At 36.9% G+C, this 18,980-nt stretch overlaps 1 protein-coding gene and 1 pseudogene across 1 annotated transcript in view; one reads left to right on the forward strand and one right to left on the reverse strand.

Moving 5' to 3' along the window:
* The window catches only part of LOC113925572 (transmembrane protease serine 11F), a 101,275-nt gene that overhangs the window by 20,717 nt on the left and 61,578 nt on the right, over positions 1 to 18,980 (reverse strand). Inside the window, exons 2-3 of the mRNA XM_027600108.2 lie at positions 10,248 to 10,399; positions 8,444 to 8,562 (exon numbers count right to left, since the gene is read on the reverse strand). Coding sequence (XP_027455909.1) covers positions 8,444 to 8,562; positions 10,248 to 10,399 — 271 coding nt within the window. The remainder of the gene's footprint in view (positions 1 to 8,443; positions 8,563 to 10,247; positions 10,400 to 18,980) is intronic.
* LOC113924481 lies at positions 2,173 to 2,888 on the forward strand (annotated as a pseudogene).

Consider the following 18,980-nt stretch of genomic DNA (forward strand, 5'->3'; position numbering starts at 1 on the left):
TGATTAGGAATATTCTACGTTTAAGGCACTATGATAACACTGGATAAAAATTAGGAAGCAAAAAGTTGTTGTCCCTGGACTCATAGACTAGAGGGATAGACAGTAATCAACAAAGATAAATTAATTTCAAGAGGCAACTAATATAGTAAAGTAATATAGGATAATGGCTGGGGTTCTATAATAAGTAAGGGTTCTCCAAGGAGGGACATTTAAGTGATATCTGAAAGATCAGATGGAATAAGCAACAAAAAGAGTAAGATCATGGGACAATCTTCCAGGTAGAAGGAACAGAATGTGCAGAGCCTCCAAAAAGAAGGCCAATATGGTTTGAGAACAGTGAGCAAGGAGGAGAGCCAGAGCATTAAGTTCCTTGGAGGACTTCATAAAAAGCTGGGATTTTATTCTAAGTACATTTGGAAGTCACTTATGAAATTTTAAGTAAAGTAATATATATGTTTTTAAAAGATCATCTGGTTGCTATGTACGTAAGATATTAGAGGGGCTTGAGTGGAAGCAATGATTATGGTGAGCTGCCTATATGAGGGATCGCATTAGCTAGGTTTAAGATGGAGACGGTGAATTAGAAGTAGAAACATCATTTGTGAATGGATTAGACATGAGGATAAGAGAGAGTAGTATTCTAGCAACTAGATGGACAGTGACATCATTGGCTGAGTGGAAAAAAAAATAGGAATTAGAGAATGAGAAAGGGAACAACTTTTAAGAATTGGATTTAGAGGGCGCCTGGGTGGCTCAGTTGGTTAAGTGACTGCCTTTGGCTCAGGTCATGATCCCAGGGTCCTGGGATCGAGTCCCACGTCAGGGTCTCCCCCTGCTCTGAAGAGAGCCTGCTTCTCCCTCTGCCTCTGCCTGCCACTCCCCCTGCTTGTGCTCTCTCTCTCTCTGTCAAATAAATAAAATCTTTAAAAAAAAAGAATTGGATTTAGATATAACATCAAGAGGCCTATGAGAGATCCAAGTGGAAATGTCAAGTAGACCACTGAATGCACAAGTTTAGGGTTCAGAGATATCTGGGTTAGAGATTAAAATTTTAGAATTAGGTTATTGTATATTCATCAGTACTATTATGGAAAATTGTCTTTTCCTGCTTCAGTTAATACCTGAAAACATGTGAATATAGAGTAGATGTAAGTTGTGTCATCTGCCATGTGGAGAAAGCCTAAAGACATTGAGCCTCTGAATCCCACTATACCTGAAGTCAAATGAATCTCTAGATTTTCCCAACAATCTTCCCTCCTTCCTTCCTTCCTTCCTTCCTTCCTTCCTTCCTTCCTTCCTTCCTTCCTTTTTTCCTATCTTTGACTTGTTCATTGGGTTTCTGCTACTTTCTACTCAAACTGTCCCATTTATTATGTGAATTTACAGAGCAAATGGGTACATTCCTAGAAACATGCAATCTACCAAAACTAAGCCATGAAGATACAAGAAATCTGAAGAGACCGATAACAGAAAGGAAATTAAACCAATAATCAATAATCTTGCAACAAAGGAAAGTCCAGGACCAGATGACTTTACTGGGGAACTCTACCAAACATTTCTTGAATTGTTGAATTCTTGAATTCAATCATCTCAAACTCTTCCAAAAAATTGAAGAGGAAGAAATACTTCTAAACTCATTTTATGAGGCCAGCATTCCCCTGATACCAGAGCCAGATAAGGAGACTACAAGAAAAGTACAGGTCAATATTCCTGATAAAATATAGATGCAAAAATCAAACAAAATCCTAACAAACCAAATTCAACAGCACATAAAAGGATCATACACCATGATCAAGTGAGATTTATCCCTGGAACACAAGGATGATTCAACATAAGTATATTGATAAGTATAATACACCACATTGACAGAATGAAGAATAAAAATCACATGATCATCTTAATGGGGACAGAAGCATTTGATAAAATCCAACATCCTTTCATGATTAAAAACTCTTAAAAAATTAGGCATGTACCTTAACATAGTAAAGGCCATATATGACAAGTCCACAGTTAACATACTCAATGGTAAAAAGCTGAAAACTTTTCCTTTAATCAGAAACAAGACAAAGATGCCCATTCTCAACACTCCTATTCAATCCAGTGCTAAAAATCTCAGCCAGAGCAATCAGGTAAGAAAAACAAAAGCCATCCAAATCAGAATGGAAGAAGTGAAATTCATCCTCCTTTGATATGGAGGACTTCACTGAGAGGATGATGGCTTATGTGCCTGGCTTTGCTCACATTCCAAGGGGGTACAATAGGGGATATGATGCAGAAGCTCTTAGGGCAGTTGAGTGGTGCCAGGAAAGAAGAGAAGCTGCAAACTCAGACCTCTGAAGTCCAAGGTCTAATGCCCATCTCCACATAGCCCCTGCAGTGGCCTGAAAACCTCAAAGAAGAGACCAGGGCTTCTCCTACATGCAGCTGCTGGAGACACCCAGGATGAGGTGCTGAGGAGGAGCTGCTAGGGGTGCATGTACTCTTGGAGGTGCTCCCTCCCTGTTCAGTGGAGCAGGCCCAGGGTGCTAACCAAAGCTCAGGGAGACTTGGAAGAAGTTGTGCAGATGCCAGTAGAAGGGAAGGAGGAGGGACCTCCAACTTGGAATGGCCCCAACCAGGACCTGCCCAGATGCTTCAGAGGCCCTCAAAAGGATGAACTGAAGTCCTTCAACCTGCAGAAGTACATGATGGTGGATAGCACAAAGGATCAGAAGATTTACCAGCCCATAGCTCCCAGGGAGGCCCTTAAGAAGCTGATCCAATACATCAACAACGAGGTAGTGAGCACCAAAGGGGAGTGATTCAAAGTTGTGCAGAACCCTGAGGCCAAGGAGATGAAGGTCACATACATCAACCTAAAACTAGCCAGGAAATACCATTTCCCCTGAGGCATTCACCAGACTCTATCAAAGCCTTTTAGGCTCAGATCCCAGAGGCATGCAGGAGCCCTACACCCCATACAGGGCCTGCCCTAACTCCTGTCCCCCTTCTCTACTCTGCTCTCTACTTCCTTGCCCCACAGTGTTGACCTCCTCTTGGAGCTGCCCATGGGCACAGTAAAGTTTGCCCCAAGGGTGGGTGGGGACAGGGGAAGTAAGGAAACTGGCTTCATAAAAGGAAAGTGAAAGACAAAGAAAAAAATTGCAGTTAAACAAGATAAGAAAACCTTTCACATTTCTGAGAAGTTATTAGCTTAACAGTCTCTGATGATAAAAAATAAAAGGTCAATAAATTGTTGTCATCATAAAAGATATTGGAAATAACCAGAAAACTCCTGCTTGCTTATTATGCACAAATCCACATTGCATAAAATTTTAATTGTATTCATTGTCCTTTGGGAAAGTTGAAGTAGAATGAGATACAGTAAAGAGAAAGGAAAATAAAATATTCAAGGATTTGGAGGTATTCTTATGGAAGGACATTTAGTTTTGATTCTAAAAACTAGTTGTTAATTTTGAAATGGTAAACTTTGATTACATGCAAATAAGGAGACTTTTGTCCAAAGTGGCAGATTGACTATATATCTCCTTTTTTGAAAACCCATTAAAATTACGTTAAACATATGAAAATGGAGATAAATCTGTAACACTGACAAAAACCAAAAAGATTTCTTTAGTAGGTGACAGATTCAATGCTTTTCCTGAACTCAACAAATGAAGGAAAAATAACTAATAAAGTAAGATGAGGGAAGTCACATACTGGAACAGCATTTTTCACCCTCAGCAGTATTGACATTTTGGACCAGATAAGTCTTTGTTGTAGGGAGCTATCTTGTGACTTGTAGGGTGTTTTGCAGCACTCTTGGCCAGTAGATACTAGATGCCAGGAGCACTCCTCCTTCCAGTGTGACAACCAAAAAATGTCTCCAGGAATTGCCAAATATCCTTTGGGAGACAAAACTGTCCCTGATTGAGAACCCCTGGACCAGACTATGAGTCACAGAAAAGCAGCCAAGAAGAAAGTCTATCTTGCTTTAAAAACTTTAGGAGAGACTCAGCACTTAGAAATACCAAATACAAAAAAGAAAGGACATGAAAAGGGATTACAAAAACCAGTCATATTTCTATATACCAGTAAAAACCAGTAAGAAAATGTTCTTTAAAAAGATACGAATTAACAATGACAAAAAAGAACCTCTAATATTAAATCTAACCAAAGATGCACAAGACCTTTAACAAAAACATTTTAAAGCTTTATTGAAATACAGTAAATATGTATAAATAAATGAAGATGTCAATTATTTCTCTAGACCTCTAGATTTGAAGCAAGCTAAATAAAAATTCCAATATGAAGGTGTGTGTGTGTGTGTATTACTTGATATGGAAAAGAAAAGGGTCAAGAATAACCAAGACATACCTGGAGAAGATGGTGACAAATTCAGGTGTACTGGGTTGAATGGTGGCCCCCTAAAAAGATATGTCTGTCTGGGAACATGTGAATGTGACTTTATTTGGCAGAGTCTTTGCAGATTCTACATTAAGGATCTCAAGATAAGACCAATGTGGGTTATCCAGGAACATCCTGAATCTAATGATTCTAGTCTAATAATCTAATGTCCTTATTGTACTGGAGAAACACAGAGGAAAAGGTCAAGATGGAGACAGAGATTGCAGCTATGTAGCTGCATGTCAAGGAATGCCTGAAGTTACCAGAAGCTGAAAGAGGCAAAGAAAGATTCCTCCCTAGTGCTTTCCAAGGGAGCCAGCACTGTTGATACTTTGATTTCAGATTTCTGGCTTCCATAACTGAGAGAATATATTTCTATTGTTTTAAGCCACTAGTTTATGGTAATTTGGTACAGCAACACTAGGTAATTAATATAACAGGTATCAACACTTATTGTCAAACTATAGAGGTTAAAACATTGTAATATTGACACAATGCAAAACAAGCTGATCAATGGAACAGAATAGAGAGCACAGCAACATCCCAATTCACACGTGGAAACTTGATTTGTGGCAGAGATGGCATGGTAGATCATCCAAGAAAAGATGGACTGCTCAATCAGTGGTGCTAAGAGAAATGTTTATTCATATAGGGGGAAGAATGAAATTAAATCCTTAAGTCAAACACATATGCAAATATCAATTCCATGTAGAATAAAAAAGGCTTAAATGCAAAAAGGAAAAACGATTTTTTTTAAGACAGTGGTATCAGGATCAGAAAGGATTTCTTATACAAACACAAAGAATACTAATAATAAAAGAAAAGAATGATGTATTTAACTATATTAAAATTTAGAACACTGTTCATTTATATATATTATAAAGAAAATGAAAAGCCAAGCCACAAAATGGAAAAAGATTCATTTCCCAAAATGAAGGATTCATTTCCCAAAAAACGTTTCTAAGAATAAATTAAAAGACAAAAATATAATAGGAAATGGCATATTAACTGTATGTTAAGTGAAAAGAAAAAGAAAAAAAGAAATGGGCAAAAAATCATGAGTAGCTATTGATAAAGGACAAAATACTAATGGTTGATAACCACTGATGAACATTATTAATAATAGGGAAAATGCAAATTAAATTCACAATGAGTTACTATTATACATACATACACACCAGTTTGGCAAAAGTCAATTTTGTTGAAAATTTTGATGAAGAGGTAGGGCAACATGAATTCACTCCCTGTTGGTGGTGGTGTCAAGTGTCTACAAACCCCCTGGAAAACCATTGATCAGAATCTGCTGAAGTTGAGTCTGAGCAAAACCTATGACCCAGCAAACCATCTACTTGGTTTATGACCTGGGGAGGCTCTTGCACATGCACTAGGAATGCATGCACTAATCTGCAAGGATGTTAATTAGCTGCATTGTTCATAATTATAAAAGTGAAAATAGCTGAAATATTTGTCAACCTTAGAATGAATTAATAAATAGCAGTATATTCTTTCTAGGGCATTCTACACTGAAGTGAAAAATAAATGATGTAGCTATAGTTACATGCATAAAATGGGAATATCTCAAAGACATAATGTTGAGGGAAATAATGAAATCACAGAAAGATATGATTATATTTACATAAATTTCAAAAGAGGAAAAATTGCATAATATGCTATTTGAGTGTGCATACCTCGGTGATAAAAACCACAGAATGATTAAATCCAAATTCAAAACAGTTTTTAACTATGAAGAAGAGAGAAAAAAGAACATATAGAGGTCTCAGAGGTACTGGTAAAGTTCTATTTCTGAAATTTGATGGTAGGTTCTTGGATATTCACTTTAAAATATTTTACACACTTTCTAAAACATAATGATATCCCAACAAAAATGAATGAAAGAAAAAATACCAAATACCAAGACATATCATTATGATATTTCAGAAAACAAAAATAGAGTACAAAAGTTTCTAGAAAAAGAATAGATTACTTAAAAAGAAACACAATTTCTCATCAGCTGCAGTGATAGAGTAATAAAAATGAAGCAAGGCCTCAGATGGTCTGAGTGGAAGTGATTTTTCAATGTAAAGGTTTACATTCAAACTGTCATTTGAGTAGACTGTAGTAAAAGGATTTTTCAACATAAAATAATTCAGAAATGTTACCTCCCATGCACTTTTTTTCTTAAGGAAGATGCTTGAGGACATAACCCACCATATCAAGGAAAATATGAGATGCAAGAAGCAATGGCTCTCATACACTAAAGCAGTCCTGTCTGGACCCAGGTTACCTCTCTGAAGTGGACCTAGAAAGCAATCAGTTCTTGGGCGCCTGGGTGGCTCAGTCGGTTGAGCGACTGCCTTCGGCTCAGGTCATGATCCTGGAGTCCCGGGATCGAGTCCCGCATCGGGCCCCCGCTCGGCGGGGAGTCTGCCTCTCCCTCTGACCCTCTTCCCTCTTGTGCTCTCCATCTCTCATTCTCTCTTTCTCAAATAAATAAATAAAATCTTTAAAAAAAAAAAAAGAAAGAAAGCAACCAGTTCAAATTGAAGCAGAAAGCATAAAGTTTTGAGAAAGAAGAATTAAAGAAATAAAGAAATAGTGAGACTTTGGACATATCTGAGGATATAGTAAAATGGTAGAGGATTTAAAATAAATGAGTGAGTTCTACTCAAAATTGCTTTTGGGAATATTCTCGTGTGGCAACCCAATTGTAAAAAGCACTGTTTTGTTAAATGACAAACACTATTTAAGTAGCTATGGAAATGAAAATACTATTCATTGGTTTTCAATATTTAGAATCAACCTATATAAAGATTAACTAAATAAAATGAATACTTTCCTACATTGTTAATATGCCAGAGAAAGGAAAGTATGATGAGTGAAGGGTTGAAGTGCTAAAGTCATCTTTTAATTGAGCTAATCATAAATAATCATACTAATTCAGTCTTCTTTCTATAGAGCTATTACTTCACTGTTCCAGAATAACTCTCATAAGCTTTAAGGAGAACACTCTAGGCTAATATACTGGGTTTTGCTAAACAAATCTATGGTCTCCACAGACATGCTTTTCATGGGACAAAAAATGGAAGACTATTTGACTTTCTGCTATGATAGGTAAAGACTTAGCTTGTCTAACACACTCTGAAAATTAGAAATTAGAAATGCCTTGATGAATGCAGTTTTCAAGGGAAACCATGAGAGGCATAACTAGATTTGAGACTGATATCAAAAATTTTAGACACGGGAGCACCTGGGTGGCTCATTCAGTTAAGCGTCTTTCTCTTGATTTTGGCTCAGGTCATGATCTCAGGGTGGGGAGATCCAGCCCTCACTGGGCTCTGTGCTGGGCATGAAGCCTGCTTAAGATTCTCTCTCTCCCAGGCGCCTGGGTGGCTCAGTTGGTTAAGCGACTGCCTTCGGCTCAGGTCATGACCTTGGAGTCCCACGATCGAGTCCCACATCGGGCTCCCTGCTCGGCAGGGAGTCTGCTTCTCCCTCTGACCCTCTTCCCTCTTGTGCTCTCTATCTCTCATTCTCTCTCTCTCAAATAAATAAATAAGATCTTTAAAAAAAAAAAAGATTCTCTCTCTCCCTCTGCCCCTCCCTGCCTCACTCTCTCTTTCTCTCTCTCTCTCAAAAAAAAAATTGCAGATGCACATTTTGTATGTGATGCTTTACATGCTTTTAAAACATAATAAATAAAATGATAAGGCAAACATGGCAATCATATATTCTTATGTTAAAAAAGTTTAAGGAAAATGAACCAGCACAGAAAATCAAGAATTAAAAATCAGAAGAATGTCTGTTTCAACCAACAGTTTTCTTAGTTGTTAATTAGTAGCCTACTCTAATCTACGTGCGTTTAATTGTATATAACATTATTCAAAATATTTTACATATATTAAGTTATTTACTCCTCACAACCATATGGCTTAAATATTATCTACATTTTACAAAAGAAGAGATTGAGGCATGGAGAGGCTAGGTTCTTATAGCAACCAAACTGAAAGTGAAACAGAAAAACACATTCATAAACTTTTAAAATTTCTATTAAGCTTACCATTCTCTCAATCTGATGACTCCTTTCTATAAACTCTTTTGAGCTTTTCATTCCATAATTTTCTTTGTATTTTATATTTGTGATTTTAAAAGAGGCAAGGTAATAGAATGACTTATCATCTGAAAGGTAACATAAACAAAAGATTCATGCTTAAATATAATGTTTTTTGCCCCCCAACCCCAGGAAATAGGTTTACTATAGTGCAGTTTATTTCTTCTTGGTACCAAAGTTATTGCGGACATTTTTCAAATATTTTGTAATTTTATCATTGTATCCAGCTAAAATAGAAAATTCAGGCCTCCAAGTACACTTTCAGAATACCTCTTTTACAGTGTTTATACATATCAAAATTTTCATACAATTGGACATGCAATATGGACAATAAGTATTGAAAGCAATTGCTGAAAGTCATGTAAAAATTATCAGTTCCCTCAAAGAATTGTAACATAGGTATATCTTAGGTAAGCTGTATTATGAAGATATATTGAAGAGGCTATCAGTTTTTTCCATGCTACTAATAAGTATTAGTATTTATTGTTTTATTGTTTCCACTTTTTGCCTATTCACTTCTCAATTCTCTGCAGTCTACTCTTGACATACCCCTGAAACTTCCATTGTCAAGGACAACAGTCGTAATATCGAATAGCTACCTTTTTTCCTTTCTTTTTTTTTTTTTAAATCTTGATTGTTTTGCAGCTTTAATCATATTCCCTGAAACCCCATCTTAGGCTTTGTGGAGCCATATTCTAACTTTCCTCCCTGGACACACCTTTTCAGTGACCTTGGAGAACTCTTTTTATTTCTGCTTCTTTCCTTAGCAACCTACTGTTGTTCTATCCTTGCCCTGTTCATGTAAATAACCCTTTCTGGGTGATCCTAACAGTGATGGCCTCAACCATCAACTATTTGCTGATGTTAAAAGATCAACTAAGTTGGGGCACCTGGGTGGCTCGGTTGGTTAAGCGCCTGCCTTCAGCTCAGGTCATGATCCCGGGGTCCTGGGATAGGGCTCCCTGCTCAGCGGGGAGTTTGCTTGTCCCTCTCCCTCTGCCCTCTCCTCCCCCAACTCTTGCTGACCCCCTCTCTTTTGCTCGCAAATAAATAAAATCTTTAAAATAAATCAACTGGGGCACGCAAATAGTGATTCCAGTTGTGCAACACCAAACCAAAAGTGATTAGGAGTCCTCCACCAACAGGAGTGAGGGGAGATTTGTATAGAGAAGATGCAGAGCAAAGCAAGGAAATTATTTGATTGCCTATAGCTTAAGCAGTTGCCTTATACTGGTTTTGGAAAAAAAAAAGGCATATGACACTCAGCACATGATGTGATTTGTCTTTATTCTAAAGATTAAGCTTTTCACTCTTCTTTCTCATTTTAAAACTATATTGCTTTTAAAGATTTTTATTATTTGAGAGAGAAGGCAAGAGAGAGAGAGTGCACACTAGCAGAGGCAAGGGCAGAGGGAGAGGGAGAAGCAGACTCCCAGCTGAACAGGGAGCTTGATCCTAGGGTCATGACCTGAACCGGAAGGCAGATGTTTAACTGACTGAGCCACCCAGGCACCCCAAAACTCTTATCGCTTTTAGATGTGTCTATCCATGTAATAATGTTTATCGCAAGCTTCATTGGCTGGAAATATGTAACACTGAACTCAATACTGGAGCAAACAATAATTTAACATCAATAAGAGATTAGTAATTAAAATTTTAATATCATGCAAATAGTATTTTTTATACAAGAGAGAATTTCAAGATATTAAGTCATAGAACACTTAAGCAATAGAAATGTGACCTGGATACTTACCCTCAACAACAAAATGAGTAACAATACCAATTGCAATTCCTATGATTGCTACAATTGCCAATGTGAAAAGAGCTACACGTATAGGATCCCAAAATTGCTGTCTTCTTTGATATTCAGCCCTTGGGTAATCAGCTTCTGAAAATTCAACTGGTCTGTGATAATAGAAACAAAAAGTAAGACAATAAGAAAGTCATTATGATTCCACTTTATGTCCACTTGTTATGTTCCTCTAAGAAAATAGTTTATACTGCTAACTAATAATAGGATACTTAGATCTTGAAAAGAACACAAAGCTTTAATTTGTATATGCTTTCCCAATACCCCAGTCACAATATAAATTTTGGTTAAAGTTCTACCGATGTTGACATTCAAGTGAGAATATCTTCCTACAGCATTTTCTCTGACATATTGGCAATTTGAAATTTGAAGGGTGAAACACAAAGACTTATTTACTAAAAAGGTAATTTCTAAATAAAATTTTCATATTTTAATAAGGGCATTGCTAGCAACAGTTGTACAATAATCTCATCAATTCTACTTGATTAAAAATTAAAAAATTAATATGAATACTTTTTTAATGACCTTAAAATTTTTCTTAATGATTTCTTTTAAAAGTAGCAACATTACTTTCGAAACCCTGATCATGTTTTTTTGCATTTTTTAACACCTCCCAATGAAATCACAAATTGTGAATTATACTTGATAAGACTCTAGTCCCCAAGAAAACTATTTCCACTTGACTTTTACCTATCCCTACTCATGTACTACCTCCCCACTCAAAATATCTTCTTACTAAGATTATCATTTTCCAACTTGAAAGTTGGCATTTATTTACTTTATTTTCCAAATCCTTGAATAACATTCAATATTTAATATCTTGCAAGTGAGATACTTTTATGTTTTTATATTTTTAATTTTATTTAATAATATTTATTTTAAACTTTATTCATTAAATGAGATAATAGAAAGTTCTTAGAATAGTACCTACCACATTACAACAATTTCAGGAGCAGTTCTAGATGCCTAGAGATATAAAGATTTTAAGATATACTCTTTGCCTGTTAGAAACTCACTCTTTACAAGAGGATACAGATGTGGAAATAAGTAATTAATATATAGTATGAAATATGAGAAAATAAAACTTGGTGCAAGAATAGAAAGTAATTAACTTTTTGGAGGTCTGTGTCAGGATATTTTATCAAGAAGGTGACATGATTAAACTTTGAGTGTTAAAAGTTCTCCAGGCATAAAAAAGGAGAAAAGAACAGAAAAAATAACATGTGCAACAAAAGGGGGGTGCTAAGGTTGTGAAACGGTATTCATTACTAATACAGTGGTCCCCTTTTTTTCACTTGGGATATGTTCTGAAAACCCCAGTGGATGCCTGGAATTGTGAATAGTGCCAAACCCTATGTTTTTTTCTATACATACATATCTATGATAAAGTTTATTTTATAAATAAGGCATAGTAAGAGATTGACAATAATAATAAAATAGAGCAATTATAAAAATATGCTATAATAAAAGTTATGTATATATGGTCTCACTCTTTCAAAATACCTTACTGTGCTGTGCTCATTCTTCTTGTAATGATGTAAGATGAAAAACGCCTATGTGATGAGATGAAGTGAGATGAATGACATAAGCACTGTGACTAGCATTAGGCTACTACTACCTTCTGACAAGTCAGAAGGAGGATCATCTGCTTCAGGTTGACCATAGGTAACTGAAAAGACAGAAAGTAAAATCTCGAATAAACAGGGGGTGTGGGGGGTGCTACTAGAGTTAATACTGGGAGTGAAAATACTGCTTTTGCCCTCAAAGAATTTATGGTGTCCAAAGTATGTGCATGATTGCATGTTTTCTCGGCACTGCTGTACTAGAAAGAGGATATGCTAAGGCTGGTGGACTGATTGGGTCATGAAGAGTCCCATAACCCAAAGTAAAAAGTTTGAACTTGACTCTGCAGAAGATGGGGAGCCAATAAAAGTTTTAATCAGACTGAGAATTTAGAATAATCACAGGATGAGGATTAGAGCAGGAGTGCAGACAGGAAGACCAGTTTAGAGGTTATTTTGAAGATCCAGGAGAAAGATGGAGAGGATGGTGAGGACCTGAGCCAAGCCTGAAGCAGTGGGTGGAGAGGAGAAGGATTTAGCTCCAATTCTTGATTTTTGTTGGCTGATTACTTAGTTGTGGGATAAGGAAAGGATTAATGGCTCCCTTGTTTTGATGTCCAGGTAAATGATTGTGCCTTCTGGCAAGATGAGAAAGATGAAAGGAAAAGACAGTCATTTCAATTCAGACATCAATGTTGTTAATAGTGACCAATGTGCTGTCCTTACACTTGGGTCTGAGCCAGATGGAAAGTACCCGTTTTATGCCCTTTTCTCTTTGACTTATTTTATTTTAGCTGTGTCACTGACATCTGTTTGCATGACTCTAATAAAAGCAACTGTTAAGGTTGGCACCACATAGCCCAGAATAAACAAAATTTATTAATATCCCCATACACAATATCTCCTTCCTCACCCTAATTGAAGTCTCCATATACAAAATCTATGGTATTAAGTGTTCTTGATATTTAGATTGTGGATATTTTGGTTCATGCATTTTTTTCTCACTTCCTCTTTTCCTAAGTTTTGTCAATTTGGTTGTTTTTACCTGAGCCCTTCAAGATGCAAGAAATGACAAGAATCAAATTCTATCAAATTTGGGGGGTTGTAGACACACAGTAAGTCATGATAACATTGCATCATGGTAAAGAAGATTTTTTTATTCCTGACATAAATGTTGCTGCTTTTTGAATAAATGAATGATGAATGAAAGGGACACAGTCTAGATCCTAGATCTGAAAATCATTTGCATACAAAAGCTAAAGAATTCTGAGACACAGCTGTTGGTTCCAGTTCAAGATGGCAACCCAGGAGGATCCTGAGCTTATTTTCTCTCACTGGCACATAGAACCTACAGCTACATATGGAACAATAAACTCTGAAAAAACCTGAAAACTACTTGAACGACTACTGCACTTCAGAAAGTGAGAATGAAACCTCATGGAAGTGGGTAGGAGAAGCTGAGATATAATCTCACCATAAACCCCACCCCTGGCATGGTGCCACAATGGGGAGGGAACTCAAAACCTAGAGCTTATCCCTGAGGAGTGAAGGGTTTGAATCCCACAATGAGCGCCCCAACTTTTAAAACCTGAGAGAGGAGTCCCCAAAACGTCTAACTTTGAAAACCAGCCAGGCTCACCTTCACAAGACCCACGAGTTTGTAGCAAATGGAGAATGGCTCTGAAAGAGCTCCCCAGCAACTCTTCCACCCCCAGAGCCCAGCGATTTCATTCTTATGACTTAACTTAGGTAGATATAGCAGACTAACTGCATTATCCCAGACCCAAACAATGTACATAAAAAGTCAATCTTATACTTTTCTCTGCAGACAGCCTTACAAATGCTCTGACGAAGAGAACAAACACAACCTCTAATACACCCCCCCTCCAACATGCCACTTTTGTAGATTAACAATTAAATCTCAGAGTTATGTCTTCTTTTAGAGGCAGGCTCTTTGATGATAAGCACTGTAATCACACCTAAATAAATAGGTGAGAAAACTTGCCTCCTCTCAATAACTAGTTGCAATAAGCTCTAAGATTATTATATCAAAGATGGCTGACTACTGGACATGTGACATTTATCAGAGAGTTCAGTCTTGAACTTTTAGGAAGTTTATTTAAGCAACTGAAATTGAGTTGCTTTTCCCCGGTTTCTTTTACAGAACTTTTCTTAAAATGAATGCTTTTATAACAGATTAATTGAGGTTCTAACTAGTTTAAGTAGAAGTTTTCAGAAAGAAGTAGGCCATCTTTATTATATATTTGCACATTAAATGGCATGTGTGTCTTTTATGTTAGGCACAATGTATGATTAAGACATCTCCCAGTCTCTCAGACCTCAGCCTCCATATATCTTTTAGATTATTGCTCTTAATGTTAGAATCAGTGGGACAAATCTGTTAAAAAACCATAAAATATGGAAAAATTATAGTATTTTTGGCTAGATTAAGGAATAATGAATTATAAATAAATGATAAAAATGAAGATAGCTCATTTGTGTCTAAATTATTCTTATTCCAGAATTCTCAAATTTAATCCATTTGTATCCTTTTAAAGAGTTAAATTGAAATATATGTAAGCCAGGGCACCTGGGTGGCTCAGTTGGTTAAGCATCTGCCTTTGGCTCAGGTCATGATCCCAGGGTCCTGGGAATGAGTCCCACGTAGGGCTCCCCCCTCAGTGGGGAGCCTGTTTCTCCCTCTGCCTGCCACTCCCCCTGCTTGTGCTCTCTCTCTCCCTCCCTTCCTCCCTCTCTGTCAAATAAATAAATAAAATCATTCTTAAAAAAAGAAATATATGTAAGTGTATGCAGTTCAGGTGGACTGTACCAGTCACAAGAGGACACTTACATGATAAAAGGTATCCCCAAACGAGAGTAAAACTTCCTTAATCACCAAACACAGCTACCTGATATTATCGAGATGGACTAATTAAAAGTCAGATGGCAAAAGGGTTAATTTTTAAATTCATAATTGGGATTTATTTTCTGCCTGTCGTTTTGCTTGGACTTAAGCCACTAATCTGAGACACTTTGTAGCATGTGTTTTGGTATGGTACCCTGTCTCTTTTTAAACTTTAATCTGTTTCAGTTAATTCAGTTATGAAATTGGGATTTGAACCAGTTCATTACTGAAATACACTGACATTGCTTTTCCTATTTCTAGACTTCATATTACAGTTGATGTGTGTGTGTGCTTGATTCTGTAAGATTATATCACTGGAAAGCAATTATGCTATTATTGAATAATTATTTGTTGGTTTAGCATTGGTGTTGCTATTGGTGTTAGCATTGATAGACTAATTCTCAGCTTCTCTAATCACTAATTGTAATCTGCTTTTCAAGTCACACACACACACATATATATGTAATAGGCATTTAATAATAACTAATAGGTATATAAATGAAATGTCTCTATTATTTATACTATAGTATTTTATTTGTTGATGCAGAAGCAAAGCTTGGTTTATGCCTTGTAAACTCACTTATCATCTATGTTCTCTGAACTGCACATAGACTAGAAGTATTTCCAGTACTTTTTTTCTCCCATAGTCTTACTATGTAACTATTGAGTTCATGGTTAAAAGTCCCAAAGTTACATTATCACATTATCATAATAATGACATTTAGTTTATTGATGTACAATATGTCAAGTATTTCTAGACAAAGCTCTACTAGTCCTGAATTTGGAACATACCCAGAGCCACATGATGCATAATCTGGTCAGTAGGATTCCTATATGTCCTTTTGCTATACTTAATTCAATTCTCTTTAAGAAACTTTTATTATGTGCCTAATATATTCCTGGCAGTGGGGATACAAGAATTTGAAAACAAATGCACTTTGTATTCAAGGAGCTTATGGTAGAGTAGAAAGATATAAAATAATAAAATCAGTACAGTGTCATAGGAAAAATAACAGATTTACCAAGCACAGTGATAAGTAAACATGGAGGATTGAATAGTAAAGTTTGTTTAAAAGGAAACAGAAAGGCATATAGGAAAGAATTCTTAGAAGATGTGACGACTGATCAGGGCCCTTGAAGGTCAAGGGCGTTCCTAGCCCGTGATGGTGGTTAAATACAACCTACTCCTCTTTGCTTCTTGCTTGCAAGCAGAACAACTTCTCATTATCATAAAAGCACCTTTTTAAACAGGAATATGACCACAGAATTTATTTGGAAGTCAAAGAAAACTCACCATTGAGTAGTATTTTTCACCACCACTCAAAAAATTGATAAAATCAACAAAAGAAAACAATTCATGCATTTTGGATAGAAGATGAGAAGTAAGAAGAGCTTAAGAGATTTTGGAAAACCATTTTAATGACTTAAACAGTCTAATTTAGTTCAGTTGAGAGTGGTGCAGTTCTTTTTGGGAAATCTCTTTTTATGTGAAGACTTGGCAATACTAGAAAGTGTGAATCAAAACATTGGCAAAATGGTGGGTAGTAAAAGAGAGGAGCTCATTGTGTTGTTGCAAAATGGGTTAAGGGGAGTGGGAGATATAGGCTTCAAGTTATGGAATAAGTAAGTCATGGGCATAAAAGGCACTGCATTGGGAATATAGTCAATGATACTGTTGTAACAGTGTTTCATGGTGACAGATGGTAGCTATACTTGTGGTGAGCACAGCATGACATATAGAGAAGTTGACTCACTATATTGTATACCTGAAATTACTGTAACATTGTATGTCAACTATACTTAAGTAAAAAATTACAATCAATCAATAATACAGTTGTTTAAGTAGTGATGACACATATTTTCATGATGAGGCAAAATTTGCTTTAGACTTGGTAAGAATTTTAAAGACTAGGAACACAAATGAAAGGATTCTGGCAAGAAATGCCCTTTGTTTTGTCCAAAAGGCACATGAAAGCATTTCCTAAAAATGTGATAGTAAATGACTAGAGCAGCAGAAAGAACTAGCAATGTGGTGGGAAACGAGGGGACTTTCAAGTATGAGTTAGTCATCAAAATCGGGTTCTCTATCAGCTAGACATGACTGGTTTGTCAGGTAATGGAGAAGGGCAAAGTTTCAGAGTGTGGGCAGAAATCAGATAGCACCCTGCTCCTTTACTGTAATGTGTAATAATGCTATACATTGCAGGGGGATGGGTATGTTAATCCCATTAAATCCTATTTACATAATGAAATAGAATATAAAAACATGTAAGACATTCTAGGATATTGGTGATAATTTCATGGGCTTTCCAAAACTTCCTTTAAAAAATTTTTTTAGACCTATGATTTCTAGATCCAGTGTAAGATCTATCCCCCTTATAGCTTATCTTCAAAATCATGATTGCCATTATCTAAGCATCCAAAGGCAACCTCCTCCCATGCTATAATATTAGCAAGGTCAGCTCCACCTCTGTGAAAGCAGCTACATGAACAATAATATTTGGTAATTTAATTCTTACAAATATGGGAAACATTTCCATAGTTTTTGTGTGTTCTTCAAAAATACACGAGGCTCTTCAAAATCTTTTACTTTCTGGATAACTAAAATATTGCATTAAAACGATCACATCTTCTGCCTGAAAAAGATTTTATGGTTATTATGATTGTCAAACACACTGTTAATAAGACACCTTTGATTTCATTCATTCAGTCAACATATGTTCATTGAGCATCTACTTGTTTCAGGCACTATTTTAGGTGGTAGGGATATAGCAGGACCAAAGACATATTCTCTGCCCTCACGTCTCCTGGGGGAGGAAGACAGACGGTGAACAAAACATAATCTATATATAAATGTAAAGTGTCCGGTAAGAGAATAGAGAAAGAATGGTGGTGGGTGGGATTTAGGTGATCAGAGGAGCCTCTCTGCAAAGATGACATCCAAGCAGACACAACAAAGTGAAGGATGGAGTCATGCGACTGTCTGAGGGAAAAGTACTATAAACAAAGGGAACAGTAAGTACGAGTGTCCCGAAGTGGGAACAGATCTGGTATATTGACAGGAGATTGAGAAGGTCAATGTGACCAGCATGTAGGCACCAAGCAGAAGAGAGAAGCCGAGGTCAGGGAGAGTCACATAACTGTTCATAACCTAGTGAGCCACCATAAGGACTCCTTTATGCTATCCTGAGTGACAAGGGAAACTGTTATAGAGTTTTGATCCGTGGGATGGATGGTCTTTTTAAAAGGATCACTCTGTGGAGAATAGACTGTGGCAGAGGGAGAAGGTAGCATGAAGGGTAAAAGTAAGTAAACTGGTTAGGGGACCACTGCAGACGTTCAGGTGGGAGATGATAGTGGCTTGGACTAGATGTTAGCAGTGAGGATATCAAAATATATCACTGGATTCAGAATATATTTTGAAGGCCTTTCTGATAGACTTTGCTGATGAATTGGTGCAGAATGTGAAAGAGAGTTAAGGAGGATTCCACCATGTTTAGCCTGAGCAGAGGAAAGAAATATTTTGAAGGGGCTGAGACCCCTTTCTCAAATTAATGCTTACATGGAACTCTCCTGTATAACACTGATTAAACGCAGAGCTGTTCTGGAATGGAGAGGATATATGGAACTCTACCAGTATGTAATCTCCTCACTGAGACATTCACAAGAATTAACTGCTAAATTTCACATTGACATACAAACTCTTTAACATAACCCTGAAGATTCCCCATGATGGGGCCCTCTACAGCCGGATATGTCACACAGCCTCTAATCAGCTCTCTCACATTCAATTCTCCAGCCTTCACCTGTCATGCACCCAAGGAACCCTTTTTCAAGTGGCACCTCTATAAAGTCTTTTCAACATAGGAAACTCCTGAGCAGGCTTTGACTTGTAAGGAATCAGCAGACAGGTGATGGACATAGACTTGAGCCATTTACTCCCTTTCTCTCACAGGGCCTCAGAAAAGGTAGGCAAAGCTGGGATCTGTAGAAGATAGTCTTGATAAAGAGACCTGCTTCCTCTGAAACTGGTTGCAGATACAAATGTATTAAGTATGGGAGTAGGGATATGAAGACTCCTTTTTTTTTAAGATTTTATTTATTTAACAGAGAGAGACACAGTGAAAGAGAGAAGACAAGCAGCGGGAGTGGGAGAGAGAGAAGCAGGCAACCTGCCGAGCAGGGAGCCCGATGTGGGGCTCGATCCCA

The sequence above is a fragment of the Zalophus californianus genome, chromosome 2, assembly GCF_009762305.2.
Source record: "Zalophus californianus isolate mZalCal1 chromosome 2, mZalCal1.pri.v2, whole genome shotgun sequence".
Taxonomy (NCBI): Eukaryota; Metazoa; Chordata; class Mammalia; order Carnivora; family Otariidae; genus Zalophus; species Zalophus californianus.